Here is a 17794-nt window from a genome sequence, read left to right on the forward strand (position 1 = left end):
GTGTGTGTGTGTGTGTGTGTGTGTGTGTGTGTGTGTCTCTTTGTCTGTCTTGGTATAACCCTCCATCTCTTACCTCCACCAAGGACGTTTTGTTTTCACCACTTTCAAAGGTAGAAAATCATGGATCTGAAAGAAAACAAAATCTGTTATATTGAGGTAACTGATATCGATGAGTGTGTGGAATTTGGTGCAGCTTGATTGAATTTGAGGTGACAGTTGGGTCTTGGTGGAGGTTTGTGCTTTACTCAGAGTGCCATTGAGGATTGAAGATTTCCATTTCATTTCATAGACCTCTCAGGTTCTCCTCTGTCGCTCCTCAGTTAACATTCTGACCTCTTGTTACGCAATGGCTTGTTAGAGCGTGTGTGTGTGTGTGTGTGTGTGTGTGTGTGTGTCTGACTCTCTCTTGGAGGATATGAGTCTTTTACGGATGCTGCTGTACTCCGTTAAGCTGGAAGTGGAGCTCTTGCAGCCTGATGACGGACACATGCTGACCACTGCTCAGGATGGAGGTTTGACTCCTGACTCACTTCTGACTCCTGTTTAATGGATTTATTTCCTCACTGACTTGACCTTTTCACGCACACACTCCTCTGTAAGCCTGCGTTTGAGCCTACGTGCACAGTCCCACTGCCTGGACTTGTGCAGCGTGTGTGTGTGTTTCTCGGGGATAATGGGCCCATCTAGTTAATAATGCAGCAGCAGCATCGCACTGCACCACCTTTTCTCATGAAAACTCATTTTGCCTTTGTTGCCCTCTGCCTTCCTTCCTCTCTCTCACGTCTCTCACGTCTCTCACGTCTCTCTCTCTCTCTCTCTCTCTCTCTCTCTCTCTCTCTCTCTCTCATCCTCAGGCCATCCTTACAAAACTATTTCATTTGTCCTCATCAACCCGGCCTGTCACTGCGTTCACAGCCAATATAAAGTCTGGGAGGAGAGAAACTGATTCAAATGTAAAAGCACACAGTGTTATAGAGAGTCTTGTTCTGTACACTGAATTGCTTCTTACCGTCAGCTGTTTTTTTTTTTCTGTAGCCACAGGGCTAATGGTGTTGAGTAGCTCAGACCAAGAGACCTCTGAAGAAACGGACTCATTTCCATCCTCCGCCACAAACGTGTTGATTCAGCTCTCCACATCGTTTATTTTTACCCGTCCTGTGACATGTTCGATTGTACTGTACATCTTGGAGGGGTCTTGGAGGTGCAACCTCTTGGTCTGTGCCGGGGCGGTTGGTCCACGTCTGCGGAATAATGCTGTCGAGGTTTGTGAGACTGCTCCTGTTGCCACATTAAATCATTTTGAAGTGTTTCTGACAGATGCGTTACCTGCGATTTCGCCCTTTTCAAACTCCTTGTTAAATGATGCTTTGCACATTGATAAACTGTCAGACCAACATTTAAGCTTCCGTGACTTCCCACTCACTCCTCCTGCCGTCATGTTAGTAAGTCTTTGGCTCAATCCTAAATCATGCAATCTGCCATTTCAATTTTTCAATATTACACCAGTACCTTCGTAGCCAGGGGCAGATCTAGGGGCTGGGCCAGGGGGCACTAGCCCCAGCAGAAATATGAAGTATATCCCCCTGTCGTGATGGTAGTCCTTTTTTGCACTTTTTTTCAATAAACTACCCACTTACTTACACTACTAAGTAAATATGACAACTGGGAAATCATTTTTATTTTCTAAGCTTTTTTGAAGAACAGCTAACAGTAAACTTTGAATGACTTAAGTGTGCACCGCTCTTTATCAGGAACAGTGCACGGACGTTGGACATATAATTGGCCCCTCTTCGTTAATTGTGGCCCCTTCATGGCCCCTGACTTAGAAAAACCCATGATCCAGCAACATGACACCACAGGCCTCTGACACATGACTTTGTGCTGCCATGTCTTTAGCCTGTGCGTTCACAAAACAGCAGTGTGTGTCAGAGCATCTGCAGAATCCAATTACATTTCGATTTCCAATGGAGCTTCTTTCCAATAATAGACTTCTTCATAGGATACTCTCGTGCATCCTCATCCTTCCTCCTCTTGCATCACTGAGCAGCTTTAAGAGAATTGAGATGTTGATGCTGACGGCTGCCCAATCTCTTTTGTGTTTTCTGTAGGTTATGTATGGGGACAACGAAACAACGAGATACGAAATAAAAGAAATTGCTTGACACGCGTGTCCCTCCTCCATCCCATATTTTCCTCCTTAAAAGACTGAGTGTTTTTAGGAGTGGCGATGTGATGTGATAACATATCTCTGCTAAACCAGAAGACACACAGACTCTCTGTTTTCCTCTCCACTCCCCTCTTTGGGTGGCACATGTAGTCAGCACAAGAGTCCACACAGCGATCACGTGAACTGTTCAACCCCTCTCCTCCCACTCGCTGTGCTCTTCTTCAATGTCTGCAAACAAGCAGCTGCGCATTGAGGCAGACCCGGTGTGTGTGTGTGTATATGTATGTATGTGTGTGTGTGTGTGTGTGTGACCAGAGAAAGCAAACTGGGATCTCTGCCGTGATGCGCCCTCTTCCTCCCTCCACCTCCGAAATCCTCCTCCTGCCGGTTGCTAAGCAGCACAGGGAGAGTTTGACAGCGTGACGTGGCGTGTGCGCGGGACCACTTCCTGTAAACAGCCGAGTGGGAGCTCTTTGCTATCAGACACAGAAGGGAAGGAGAGAGAGCGAGATGAGACTGCCTAAAATAACCTCCCCTGACTTGCACAAAGGAGACGCGATGACGCGCGGTGGAGGAGAAAAAAAAAAGTGTTAGAAATCTCACAGGGAGCCGAGGTAGCGGATGGCTACAGGAGTTTTCTGAGCCTCTGAACTATCACTGCCAGAAAGCATGGGGCCTGGAATAAAAATGAACACAGCTGACAGGGGCCATTTAGGCGGAGAGCTGGTGTCATTCCGCATTCAGCTGGCCGGTTTGTGGGCGCACACACCCACTGGACACGACTCACAATGCATTTTCAGTGTGGGCTCATACCGTCATGCTGATTGTGTCACAACAAATACAGCTCTCCTTGGACTCTGGATTCCCTGTGGAGACAGACACAAACAAAACTGAGATTTCCCTCTTTTTTTTTCTTGTGTGTTTCAGCTCGGTGGCGGTGAAGATGACCACGGCACGGTACCGTCCCACCTGGGAGCTGGCCGTGGACCCCCTGGTCTCATGTAAGCTGTGCCTTGGAGAGTTCCCTCTGGAGCAGATGACCATCATCACACAGTGCCAATGTGTCTTCTGTACACTGGTGAGCGGGAGACGGCACAAGCAGCAACAGGATGATGATGATTGCATCAAAAAAACAGACACAATAACAAAAAGAATTATAAATAAGGTTTAGAGATGTGTTTTATTGAGTAATATATTCACAATGCACTTGAAAGGATACACGTCTCCAAAAAAAACAGGTATATGCAAGGCAAGCACTTCCAGAAGAGTTGGCTCGTCATCAGAGACAAAAGCACAAAATCCAGTTTAACCAGATAAAACCCACACAGGATTTTCACTGTGTGGATCTATCACAAATCTCACATCCCTCCTGTGTGACACTGAACCAGTGTGTCAAGACACAGGAACAGAAACAGCTGTCAGATCTTAAATCAAGTCCGGCAAAGATGAGACAATGTCATTAAAAATAGAAGCCACTTCTCAGAACCCAGTCTGGGTCGTGGAGGTTTCCAAAGTTCAGTTAGAGTTTACTCTAGAGGTCGACCACAGTGTAAATACACACAGGGGCAGATATCTCACTCACAGAATCAACATTTCCATCTGTGATATTCATTTAAAAAAGTACACTGAAGTAATTTAACAGTTTACTGGACCAACAAATAAACATAGAATCAAAGCCCATTATTTGCTTTTGCAGAATCAGAATGGTGTTTATTCCCGAGTATTTCCCTTTTGGTGCATTTTCATTTCTTAAATTCAAATTCTCATTATCTCACCCAGGTTTTCAGCTTTGTACAGGGGTTGGTGATGTTAATGTAAATCTGTAGTTAGAATCATCTCACTGGTTTTCCTGAGAGAGCCTGTATTCCAGGTTTCATGGGTCATGTGTTACTTTGATATAGAGCTGCATAATTGATTTTTTTTGACATGGAAAATGTGTTATAATAATTTATTTAAGCTGTGTTGTGTGCCAAATACAAATTTAATATTTATTCTTGATCTCTGTTTTGATTTACACCAGCTAAATGCTCACTTTTCTGTCCGTTTGTTGTTGTGGTTCTGGACAAGTCGTGTCCAGTGGGTTTATCTTCAGCTTTTTAGAAACAAAGTCCTGAAACTGACCTAAAACTGTGAAGCTGTGAAACCAAAACAATGAGCTGAAAGAAGCTGAAACTCTTTAAACCGGCTGGACTTTGTTATTGCTGGTGAACTCTCTCACTTTACACATTCGATCCATCGTTAATAAAACTATTGATCCGTGCAGGGGTAGTTTTTAAGCTCTATCACACACACCGATGACGATCGAAAGCGACTCTTTGGTCAGGGATTGTTGACCGACTGTGTCTGTGTTTGTTCTTTTCTTTTTTTTTTTCATTTAACTGGCTGACTGGATATTGAACTGGGTCTGTTCTTTCTTGTTCTCCCTCAGTGCCTGAAGCAGTATGTGGAGCTCCTGATTAAAGAAGGCCTTGAAACTGCAATTAGCTGTCCAGACTCTGCCTGTCCCAAAAGAGGACACTTGCAGGAAAATGAGGTATTGATCAAGATAAATTGTTTCTTACCTTGATGGATGTAAGATTAGTTTGTGATTTAGCTTTTGAATAATGTCGTAGCTCTGGATTGAGAATAGACTCTATATCAGTGCAGCAACGTATATAGTCGTTTCACACTATAATATACTGTTGTGCATGCAAGGAAGTTACACAACAAGCTGGTATTTGCATGTGCTGCACAATACATGCACATTTTTCTAATGCAGAACTGGAAATGCATTTAAAACATAGACTGTAAATAAGGATGGATGACATAACAGCTCCCTAAATGGCCGACAGCAGTAAAAGTCATAAAGCCTGCATCCTGCATGTTAGTAGACGGGACATGGACCAAACAAAAAAAATCTAAGTACATGGCAAATAAATGTTTCTCACAGATGGTGTCGAGTTTGGTTTGGTGCTTGTATCGGCAGGACCTCGATACTTTGGCTCCACCCCACAGTCATTACTGCGTCCCTCTCAGAGCCCATTGGCTATCATCTGATGACGAATTAGACTCTGGGGACAACGCCCAATATTTTTGGGCTTCAGCTAATGTCCAGGCGAAGACTTCCGCTTCCGTTTGCAGTGCACTGTTCTGTTTTCAGTCTGACTCGTTTCTTTTATCACACGAGTCGAATGTTTCGCGACACAAATCACAAACTGTGATACTTTTCATAGGTGTTTTAGATCCAGACGACATTTTGGCTAATCTCTATTAACAGCCATCTGCATATGAATGCAGATCCATTCAAAAGCGAAAGGCGATGCATTTCTGTCAATGTGCTCCTCCTTTTAAGCTCTTTGCAAAACTTGCTCAAACGTGATTGGTCAAACTAGAAACGGAGAGCAGAAGGCTTCCAGCCCCAAAATCTCTCTCCCTTACAGACTCTGAACATTCACATGCTGAATCTGTTTATAGAGATCACTACTCTACAGAATCTGGCACCAGATTACATCAAAAGCACAAGATGGCAGCTCCTGTAATTGGGATATTTTTTAGCTTCCTTTTTGTACAACCGGAGGAAGAGGAGACGCTTTATGGCTGAAACTAACCCATTTGCAGTTAGTTAAACACCTAAATTCTCGCTCAGAGCTCCTGTGTGACTCAAGATGATTGCTACCAAATTTGTTCCCGTAGCCCAGTGCGTTTATTTCATCTTAATGAGCGTTCCTGCAGGCATGTCTTCCCAGCATCGGGTCAATCCGAGGGCAGAACACTCTTCATCCTCCAGGAAGTTTGGTTGACGGAGTCACTCACGCAGTCTTTGATCTGCAGAGGCTCGGCACGGTTCAGCACACCACGGCCTCGTGGTTCTGATCAATCCGTGTCGCCAAACCCAAGATACACCTGCCCGTCAGGCAAAGCATGCACCTCCTTCGCGCTCTGACTGCCGTGCCATCACCTTATAATTGACTGCTCCTTAACAAAGCCCCAATATTTGTTCATCAGTAAACGAGTAAACCTTGGTTGAGCCTGTGTATGCACCTTGAATACATTCTGACGATTTAGTTCTCTCTCTACCTGAGAAGGGGATTAATGGCCTTATTGGTAAGCAAGGGGGCAATTTTATGATCGTGTAGAAATTAGAATTTGACATTGTCCTGGAAATAACTGAATGTATAGTTGTTGCCACGGCTTCTGTCTATAAATATGCTCAATAACCTGCCTCTGCCACCTCTCCCCCTCCCACCTCTCTCCCGCCTGTAGATTGAGTGCATGGTGGCCACGGAGATGATGCAGAGATACAAGAAGCTTCAGTTCGAGAGGGGTGAGTCAGTGCAGGAGCAGCCGCAGTGCATCAGTAATCGCTCCTCTGTCTCTCTGTGTGTGTGTGTGTGTGTGTGTGTGTGTGTGTGTGTGTGTGTGTGTGTGTGTGTGTGTGTGTGTGTGTGTGTGTGTGTGTGTGTGTGTGTGTGTGTGTGTGTGTGTGTGTGTGTGTGTGTGTGTGTGGACAATGACTGTCAGCCTCAGAGACACGTGGATCCTCCTGTCCTCCAGTGATACTGTATTTTACCGTGACACACAAAAGAATGACGACAATCCCTACTCGCACGTGCAGCTGAACTGTTTCTCGCTCTGCTTGGAATCAATCATTCTCCCCCTGTGGACGTTTCTGCTATTGAATCACACCACGGGGCATCTACAGATAGAGAAGATTTCCGGAAACACTTGTTTGCTCCGAAAGTTTTAGTCATACGTTTGTCAAGTTGTCTGTTTTCTTTCATTACTGCTGTCGCTCGGAGTAAAAAAATTTGGACTTCCGACAAATTCTGTGTTCGTTCATGAACCGCAAATAATCACGCAGGCAGGCGAGGGGTGTTCATGTGACAGGTACTCAGGCCTAATTGTCTGATGTGTACTGCAATGTTCAACCCTTTCATCCTCATCAAAGTGTAACACCAACTCCCATCAAATATACATGAAGGGGGAAGCCTCCCAGACTTGGCTAAAAGAGATTTTAATTGGATTGGTTTGTCTCCAGATTTGCAAACTGTCTGACTGACTCTGATGGAGGCAGATCTCTTTGCATACAGATATTTAATTAAGTCCTTTTTATCTCTCGCCTCAGTGTGTGGCTGCGTGTTCAGCGTCTGCAGTTCACACTGAAGAATAAACGTTAACCTTCCTTGGACACCAGGGCTGGAAATATAACGGCAGGTCTGCGTTCGCTCCACGCTGTCAATCCAGACATGCTTATCAGTAATGCTCGAGTTCCATCGCTACCGAGAGCAGGCAGTAACCAAGCAGCGCTCACACTGTGATGTTAGTCACCCTGCAGCTTCTCCACCTACACATGAGGTGCAAACTGTACACAGACCACGCTGATCACACTTGCAGGATTAAACACACGCAAAGACAAACGTACATAGGAACACAGGGGTCCTGTTAATGACCCCAAATCCTCCGAAATCCTCGGAAAGAGCTGTTGATGCTCCCTGAATAAGGGCAGTCAGCTGTCTCATCAATGTCCCCGTCCATTCAGGCAGAGTGGCTGCTGTAACCGTTCCATATTTGTCAGGCTGAGCTAAGAGTGCGTGTGGAATGTGTGCTCCGAGTTCTTGGCAGAGAGGCGCGGGGAAGGAAGGAGAGGATACAAGGACAAGTGCATCACGTTGTAAAGTTAGAGGGGAACCGGCCAAAAACACAAAAAGCTATTTCCCCGACATGAGCAGATACAAATATGAGCCTTGAAATGTGCACATTTATAAAGAATTTATGTGTAGCAATCCTTTTCCAAAATTTGCAAGTCAATTGTACCTTCCTCAGAGGGTCTGCTCTCCCAAATCACAAAAAGCTGAATATAGAAGTGTCTAGACATGCAGATAGTTCTGCACTGACTAGATAATAACCTCCAAAGTAAGATTTTTTTTAAGTAAATCTTCATGACGCTGGTATCTTTCTTTTTTTTCCGGTGCCACCAGAGGTGCTGCTGGACCCGTGCCGGACGTGGTGCCCCTCCTCGACCTGCCAGGCCGTGTGCCAACTAAAGGAATCGGACTCTCCAGCGCTGCCTCAGCTGGTCCAGTGCGCCGTCTGTGCACTCGAGTTCTGCTCAGCCTGCAAAGCCAACTGGCACCCGGGTCAGGCCTGCCAGGAGAGCAACCTGCCAATTACCTCTTTCCTACCAGGAGAAAACAGGTACTGCTTCCTGTCCGCTTATTTAGCAAGTATGACTTTAGTGGAAATTCTTGTTCTCTGAGATTTCATCCCTCATCTACATAATAATGTAGAGCACATACCTCTGCCAAAGCCCAACAGCCTCCTTATGAAACTACATTTAAATTCACTAGATCCAGATTTTTTTTTTTTAGATCTGCAACATATACAGCATAAATATCAGTCCTCTAAACAACATCAAGATCCATGAATTATTCTCTGAGAAATCAATGAAAATGTTAATGAAAGTAAAAAATTCCTTGATCTGGTCCCTGGATCTACACCTACATTAATTGGATTGGTCTTGATCCACCCCTCAAACAAAAATTTCTTGGAAATCGGTTGTGTCCTTTTTGAGTAATCGTGCTAAATAACAAACACAAACATAACCTCCTTGGTTTAGAAGAAATTATATGCACATGTAAATCTCATAATAATGCAAATAAAATTACACTTAAAACTGCTCATACATGTCATTGTATGTATAAATTAATTGCATGGGATTATTAGCCCTCTAAAAACAGGTGCAATTTTAAGTTGCAACAACATTTAATAAGTAATTGGATTGAATGACTTAACGTGCTATACCATATCATTTCTGAGTTAATATAATAATGTTATATTCTAATAACTCTTCAAACAGCACCAGGCCTCGTTTGCCGACGCTGTCCCTGGAAATCATATTCATGTTCTCAGACCCGGTTTAATGCGCAGCACAACTGACAGAGTTCAGAGCAACTTGTCAATACAGAGCAGGATCCATTCATATAGACTGACAGCTGCTCCGGCTGCTCTGTTGAGCGTCAGCCAGGACTCCAGCATTAATTAATAGTCCGACATAAAGCAATCTGCTGAACACTTGCAGTAAAGCGGTCTGAGGTGGGCATTTTAGGAATACATTATCTGCTCTGCGGGGGTGGAGGACGGACTCCCCCGCAGTCATATGCTGCTGACCTGTTCCTTTGCGATATCCTCTTAGTTTGGAAATGGCATTAGCTCGCCGGAGCTTCCGTCTATCGGCACAGGTTCAGGGCTGAGCTGAAGGGACGGAGGATTAGCAGGAGCACTGTTGGATGTAGAGAGCCTCTGTGTCTGAACTACACCTGTTCACGACGAGGACGTGTCAGGAAGCTGCATCCTGATTCATCTTTGAACCTCAGGCCTTTTATGACTGAAGAGAATCTCATCCGACTCTCCTCTGTACAGCAAGCTAACGTGAACATTGCCGCATCATCAGACTCTACTTCTGTCAGGTTCTTATTCAGATCTCTTGTCTTTAAATACAGACATTAAAGTATTTAAAATCACCCACTGTAGACCGTATGACTGACGAGCTTTTTTCTGAGGATGCTACCGGAAGAGGGGGAAAAAAGAGGAGCTATTTAAATGCAGAATCTGGTGCTCTGCCTCCCTTTAAGCCTTTTCGGAGCAGCCCTGCAGCTGCCAGATGTCAGATGAATGGATGTGTACAGAATGTGCTGTAATGCACTCGGAGGCGTTACAGTTGTGTCAGTTCATGGAGGATTGGCCTGGAAATGAAAGGACGATGCTCAGAATGACATTTTTACCTGCTCGCCTCCAGAAATTCAGCAATCAGTCCTTCACAGAAACGGGAGAAGTTGACACAGACGAACTGACACAAACAGGAGGGAACAATAAAGCTGATCTCAGACATGCCGCATGTTCTCCAGAAACTATCCAGAGGGGCTGAGAACAAACATATGAGTGAGAGTCTTTAGATGTTCTCTGGAGTTCTTGCTGCAGGTCCCCTAGTTAGGGCTGCACGACATGGTGAAAAAGTCATATTGCTGATTATTGTGGACCATATTGTGATTTGCAACAAAACTAACAAATGGTATTTTGAGTATGAGTGCTTGGTTATCAAAGAAAAATGCACAGAGCACTGATCATTTTATATTTCTTGAACATGCAAACTTATAAACATCTAAAACAAAAAACTTAGTGAAACTTATGAGAGATGCAGGACACCCCCCACATTTTTCAATTCATTAAATCACACCTTATTGCAGGAAAACATGGTGATTGCATAGATGCCAATGTGACAATACAGCAAGAATTGTCAGCGAGCGAGTGGGCGTGTTAATGACGTTTCTAACAAGTGACGGATGAAAAAACTCAAAAAAAATAAACAAAAAGATTACAAATATCTCAGGATGAAAAAGAGGAGCCACACACAGAAGAAGATGTTAACACCAGTATCAACGGGCTGTAGACAAAAAGCATCAGAATCTATGCATCATGTTCCGCCTCCTGAATGCTCGTCCACAATCTGAAAAAGGCTTAAATCTCTGGGTGGGAGTTTAAAGCCATTTAGTGACTAAGGCTTTTTTTTTTTTTATCAGCTCCTAAACTAAAGCCGTCCACCATCATTCACAATCCTGTTAAGCCAGAGATTGTAAATATTGATTACTGCATTAAAGCAATCTCATCCCCAGCGCTGCTCAAAGTGTGAATGTTGAATGGTTTGGGATTTTATATCAGGTCTAAACATATCGGGCTCGTGTCTCTCTCCTCTTCTTCCTCCTCCTCCTCCTCCTCCTCCTCCTCCTCCTCCTCAGCTCTTTCTATAAGAACGAAGAGGACGACGCACCAATCAAGCGCTGTCCAAAATGTAAAGTTTACATCGAGAGGGACGAGGGCTGCGCACAGATGATGTGCAAGAACTGCAAACACGCCTTCTGCTGGTACTGTCTGGAGTCACTGGACGTGAGTGGGTCTTTACTTGATGTCTCTATTCCTCCGTCTGCACAGTTAAATATTGGAACACTGTGTTTGCACACACACACTGATGCTGTAGAATCATTTGTCTCACCAGTTTTTCTATTATCATTATTAACCTTGGTTTTGATAAGGAAGGAATAGGATTTTTTTTTTTCTTGAAATTCATTGAGAGGCTGAAAATGACTGTGTACACAGCAGCCGTAGCCTGGACGTGGATAAGGGTGACTTATGAGCCTCGTGCCTTATGTAATCTTAATTGTGTGTGTGTGCAGACGACCGGCCCGCAGGTCATTTAAAAAGCAATTTTCTCTGAACAGCTGTCCATGTCTTTCAAACCACTAATGGTCAGTCTTTATCTGTATTCTGTGTGTGTGTGTGTGTGTGGGTGGGGGACAGGACGACTTCCTCCTGATCCACTATGACAAAGGGCCCTGTCGGAACAAACTGGGCCACTCCAGGGCGTCTGTTATCTGGCACAGAACACAGGTGAGAGAAACCATCTTCCTTCCTCTGCACCTCATCCTCTTTGCAATCGCTCAGGTCCCCCCACCCCCCCACCCCCCGCGCCCGTGTCCACGCGGCAGCATGTGGCTGTACACATGCTCTCTGCGTTTTACCTCCCTCTCTCTCTCCCTCTCTCTCTCCGCCTGACTCACACACTCACATTCAGCAGTGGGCTACTATTATCTTGACAGCACAATGGGGGAAAAGGACAGCTTGATCCGCACGCGGCGACAAACGTCTGCTGGTCAGTGTCGCGCGGTTTCCAGCGAAGCCTATTATGAACATTTTTCACTTTAAGAATAAAACAGCTTTACATAACCAAGGATACTTTTTTACCTTTAGGTAATCAAATGAAATGACAGATTACATATAGAAAGGATCGGGGATGACGTGTAATTTCCCACATGTGAAATCGCAGATTACAATGGAAGGATTAGCCGTGACATGTCATTTCCCACATGATAGCGTGTTTTTTTAATTCTGAGGCCGACGCTGTTGTTGTTGTTGTTGTTGTTGTTGTTGTTGTTGTTGGGTTCCCAAAATTTCTTTTCAGCGTGTCCCCAGGCAAATAATCCATTCACGTCCCTTTGTCCAACATACTTGTTATTTTGTCAACATTAGCATACACACTGGCATCTGTTGCCCAGTGGGGCAGACTGAGTCATATGATTACAGATCAGCTGGTGGAAGCAGCTCCAGCTTCGCCGCTCTGTGCGTCTTTGTCTCCGTCTTGCTCTCCTCGCTTCACCCTCCTCGCTCCTTCACATCTAAAAAGCCTCCCTCATAAATACAACATGTGCCGGAGCGAAGCTATCCCGCGATAAACATCTCCTCTACATGAGAGCTGTAGCACCAGTCGGAGGGAAGGTCAATATGGAAGCACCATCAGCGTCTGTTAAAAAGAGGAAATTAGGCTTCTCACTACTGTACAGCCTGTAATCTAAATGCAAAACAAACAGCGATGCAGCTGTGAGGTTTTTACATAATGAGCAGAGACCTGTCTGCAAGTAAACAAATTAAAAACGTCTGTTTGTCCTGGAAACAGGAGTGAGAGCATCGTGCTATTATAAGTCACTTACGCATGTGACTGCATGTTATGTATTCCCATCGCGTGGCTTTGAATTTGTTTGTGTCTGGCGCCCCCATGTGGCAAATCACCTGCCTTGCCCTGCTACTAAGAGCACATAGATGTTGTTGTCAAGTCGTTTACTCTCAGAAGTCCCTTTCCACCGAGTGACATGAAACATTCCTGTGTTTAACTTCATTTAACTGTGCAACACTCATTTTCCATCAGTGTAATTCAGTGTTTCACGTTACACTGTATATATTCTGTTTACACTACATACATTATTTCAGTTTTCTATCGTTTCTATTGTATCTTTACTTATTTATTACCTTTCCTGATGTTTCTATTTCTTACACCTCTTTGGCTTTTCCCCATAGTGGGACAACAAAAACATTATCTCACATGTTTTGAAGCGACTTAACATGCAAGAATCTCAAGAAATAGAATCATTATAAATCACCCAATTATTTAAAAATGTCCCAACAGCAGGTAAATAAATAATAAATACAAATGAGAATAACATGCCAAGATCATATATATTTGATTCATCTATCAAGCATGGTGGTTTGGAGTATTTGACCAAGCACTAAATCCTGAAAAGTCTGAGTTATTCAAATTTATGTCCCCCTGTATTGCACCATTTAATAATCCCTTTGGGTTTTTCAACTTGTTGCAGATCTTACATCTATGTTTCTACCTATTAGTATCATTTAAATCTGCAGTCATTCATAGAAAACCCTAATTCATTATTATGCTTTCTTTATTTACTTGGAGAAAGCCTTTAATTGCCAGATAAACAAAAAAAAAACAAAGCTTTCTGAAACAATTTGAAGCCACAGTGCTGAAAAGAATGCGTGTTGTTCATCGTCCCCTGCTGGACAACTGTTGGTAATGCAGATTGATTAAAAAAATAAAGCCAGACCTGAGGAAACGGTGACATCACAAAAAAAAAATAATAATTTTGATACATTATCTTTTGAAAGTGCATTTACTTTTAAATTCCAAACATTATGTCTGCCCTCTGTCTAATATGCTGTTGAAGGAGCGCTGTGATATCTGGCACTAAGACGTTTGCGGCGATCCTTTTAAATAAATGTGTTTGTCTCATGTAGTTTGTTCCCTTCTCTCCGTGCAGGTCGTGGGGATCTTCGCCGGCTTCGGCCTCCTCCTGCTGGTTGCCTCCCCCTTCCTCCTGCTCGCCACTCCCATCGTGCTCTGCTGCAAGTGCAAGTGCAGCAAAGGCGACGACGACCCTCTGCCGACCTAAGCACGCCACAAGAGCCGGAGTGGAGAGCCATTCCAAGGATGGGCCATCTTTTTTTTTTCTTTTTTTCTTTCTCCTTTTCACCACTTTACATTCTTTTCCTCCCGCCAGCTTCGAGCGCTTCATTTTTTGGGCTGAGCCTGCACCAGCCCCAGCCGGGGGCCGCTTTCGGGATCCATCGCTCTGCATGAAGAGGCATTGGTAGAAAAGCCACGCCGCTCCTTGGCCTGTAGAGACGAGCAGGGGTCAAAGGTCAGAGGAGGTCCGATCTGATAAAGGACGACGGTGTGAGAAGGTGGTGGGTTTTGGGGGATGTGAAGAAAGACTGAGCCGCTTCAAGGGGCCTCACTGGGGGGTTACTGTGGTGTGCTATTTTTGTGGGCGAGTACAAAGGGGGGGGGGGGAAATCAATGTAAAGAATAAATGCTTTTCTCTTGTATGGACAGTTTCATGCAGGAGCAGAAAAAGACATTCGCTCTGTTTTCGTCGGTTTGTCGTACGCAACAAAAGCTTTTTTTAAATCCACCGCCACCGCCGCCACCACTACACCCGATGTAGCTCTGCAGATTCAGTCAGTAGCATCAGAGTCGCACCACGCATGTTTGGTGTCCACTCGATTTGCACAACGGAACATGATCCATTCGTCATGCTCGCGACTGAGGTGGAGACGGGAGACTGTTGTCACTCAACTCAATGTACAGCACGTCCTCTTGATGATGTCAATGTTTTATAACCTGTCGCTTTTAATAGACCTGTGCTCAGAGTAGTGTCTGTGTTGTACTTTTTGAGTGTTTTACAAACTGTTAGGTACACGTGTTAAAGGGGATTTCCACTCACGTCTATAAACATGCGCTTCTTTTCTCTGGCTAAGTGACGACACGTAGTTTTGTTGAATATCCGCTTTCGCACAAATTGTTCTTTTACCGTGTCTCCTGATTCATTCTCCAGATGTTGGAGGTCATCTTTGTAAACTAGAGATTACATTTCCAGATTTTCATGATCCCGAATCCAGACATTTTCCAAAACTGAGTGGGGATCCCCTTTACGTTTCTGCATTAAGTTTATCAGAGGTCAGATTTTGTATCCACACGTTGTGGAACCATTTTAATAAGTCACTAAAAAGAGATGTCACTCCTGTAATTCTCAGTCTCCAGGTGGTAGAGTAGCCAAATAGAAATAAATAGCCTTAAATTAAGAAGAGCCAAAATCTGGCATTTCCCCCCTGTGCTTTAAAAAAAAAAAAGAAGTCAAAATCCAAATGTTCCCAGGGAAAGCATGTTTAAAGGCATTTTTAAAGCATACGAGACAGCGAAGCCCTTTATATCCAGATGATTCTATGATGTCACCCATATGCCACACTGTTTATAGCCATACTGTAAAAGACATAAAAAGAAAACCGTCACCTGATGTCGTGTGTGTGTTTGTGTGTGTGACAAAGGACCTGTATTTCTTAAGTGATCCACATCCATTCAACCATTTGATACTCGACGCCCGATTCGACATCCCTTTCTCTGCGACTTAAACAAACACCGACCGGCCCATGTTGCAAACTTGCATACGTTAGTGGTCCGAGTGTCGACGTTTCGCCCTCCAGCAGCTTGTTCCTCGCAGGGATCGTCTGAAAAGCCTAAATATAAACGAAAAAGAATGTTCCACTTCTGGGCACGTGATTATGAAGCTGCTCTATACTATATCACTTTATCTATGCAAGTTTGTACATTACCATTCTCGGAAGGCTATGGATGGGTCACAATCAGCTGTGCGTCAGTGGTGACGTTGTGTAGTGAGAGCTGCACAATGTCACGGTGCACGTGCATATCATGACGTTTATTTAATCAGGGAAATGCTTATTTGGCCATTTTTTATATTTGTTTGTTTTTCTGGGGAATCTTCTTTCGAGAAAAAGTTTATTTTCAAGTTAGGTCAGTAAAATGGAAATATAACGAAATATTTCAGTTTTGAAAGAGATTTTATTTGTTTTGTTTTGCTACCGTGCAAAGTTATATGCTTTTAATCCCTTCTTACGTAATCCACCAGTGTCCATGTAGCATTTCATGAGTGTGGCTACACTTACCAAAAAAAAAAAGACGGTCAATAGTTAACAGCCGTAGCTAATCATTGACGACTCACTTCTGTTTTCATAAGCTCAGTTCTGATATTCCACATATTATTCCGTGTTGATAGTAGCCTTAAATATTTTGCGTACCATAACCGTAGCCTGTTGCTTTCACTGACCTCACCTATCGATATCAAAGCCAAACCTAAGTTTGTACCTTTAGTTCCTTAAATGCTTACAAAGTGAAATTCCAGATTTCCTTTTTGTTGTTTTCATGACAATCGTGCCAAGCAGGTTTCCTGGACGGGATAAAGGAAACAGAAGTGTCTACTGTATGTGCATTTTGATCGTGTATTTGTAACGTATTAACAGTTTTTACAGAGTGCAGAATATTTTAATGCTTTTATTCTGTAAGCGCTTCACTCTATATATGGGTTTCATTGTTTTCCTTTGTGTGTGTGTGCGTGCGCGTGTGTGTGAGTGAGTGAGTGTGTGCGTGCGTGTGGTGCCTGCCGTGTTTTAATGGAGGAGTCTCGCAGCTGAAGTCAACTCAACAGAAAAGTCAACACACATGAGAGCGAGAGAGCATCTGCACCTTTTTAAAAAAATCTATCAGGGCTCTGATATCACCAGGATCATTTCAAACACAGTCATTTATACACAAGGAAAACAGCATCGAAGTCTCGAGCAGGCACAAAACTAACAAATTGTCAAAATGAAACCACGGCCGCCTCCATTTTCTTTCTACGCGACATTCTTCACTGTATCGGCTGTATTATGCAACAAAACAGAAAAGGGCCAAACAGCAAATGTCAGTCACGTTGCAGAATAACGTTTGATGTAAAGATTTAAAGTCACGTAACATCGGCTCGGTTGTAGAACGGGACGGTTCCACTGAGTTACAGGTTTCTGTCGTTCGACCCGTGAAGGGGATGCAAGTGTTTATTTTACAAAAAAGCTTCAGATCTACTTTGCAGTTATTCTAAGATCCAGTTTGTTTATGAGCAGCAATTGAATATTTTATAACCTGTTGTGTCAAGAGATGGCGCTGCATGAGTTTTCTCTGACTTCTACATGTTGAATATTAATATATTGTAGCCGCAAAAAAGATCTTTGGAAATGGTAGCGTGTTCACCCTCTTGACCAGAGTTTTTTTTTTTTTGTTTTTAAATGAACAACTTCATGTGTCTGTTCCTTTCTTTTTTTGTTGTTTCTTTTTTTTTTATATATGCCTCTGTTAAATCATAGTGGTTGTATTTGCATTATCCTTTTTTTAAAGAGCTTCTTCAGTCTGGTCAGTTCAATTTCAATCAGTCACTTCAGTGAGTGGATAATATGCTGTGTGTATGCAGGGCTTGTGTTTCTAGAGGTGGTAAACGATGTCTCTCGTTCAGTCAGTGGACGTTAATTGACCCGGGTGATGAACAACATTGTAAATTTGGCATATCTGAATCAGCTCTATACAAGTTTAGACTCGACATCTCCGTATATCTACAGTTCCACTAACACTGTGACACCAGGTATTAAAGGTTGTTGTTTTTTGTGATTCTGCTCTCGTCGTTCATTTGTAATCGTGTGTTGGGAATATTTCAAACTCACCATGAGGGAGTCTTATGTGAAATGCCTCCCTCTGGTGTTGAAAGTGAGACCTGCAGCACAGGAATAGAAATCATTTCTAAATCGGTCTGCAAAAGTTACACCATGAAAACTAAGAACTAAGAACAAATAAAAGCCAGAAGTAAAACCTATATAAATTATTATTCAGAGTTATCTACATTTTCTTTTGAGGGTTTGGTTTTTGTG

General features: G+C 43.5%; 1 protein-coding gene across 1 annotated transcript in view; it reads left to right on the forward strand.

The window, feature by feature from the left end:
* rnf144aa (ring finger protein 144aa) overlaps window positions 1-17537 on the forward strand; it is a 35508-nt gene extending 17971 nt beyond the window's left edge. Inside the window, exons 2-8 of the mRNA XM_034575903.1 lie at window positions 3095-3245; window positions 4596-4700; window positions 6410-6470; window positions 8125-8341; window positions 10939-11086; window positions 11498-11587; window positions 13807-17537. Of these exons, the coding sequence (XP_034431794.1) occupies window positions 3111-3245; window positions 4596-4700; window positions 6410-6470; window positions 8125-8341; window positions 10939-11086; window positions 11498-11587; window positions 13807-13938 (888 nt within the window). The 5' untranslated portion in view covers window positions 3095-3110 and the 3' untranslated portion in view covers window positions 13939-17537. The remainder of the gene's footprint in view (window positions 1-3094; window positions 3246-4595; window positions 4701-6409; window positions 6471-8124; window positions 8342-10938; window positions 11087-11497; window positions 11588-13806) is intronic.
* Window positions 17538-17794: the final 257 nt, after the last annotated feature.

This window comes from Hippoglossus hippoglossus, chromosome 22 (assembly GCF_009819705.1).
Source record: "Hippoglossus hippoglossus isolate fHipHip1 chromosome 22, fHipHip1.pri, whole genome shotgun sequence".
Classification (NCBI taxonomy): domain Eukaryota; kingdom Metazoa; phylum Chordata; class Actinopteri; order Pleuronectiformes; family Pleuronectidae; genus Hippoglossus; species Hippoglossus hippoglossus.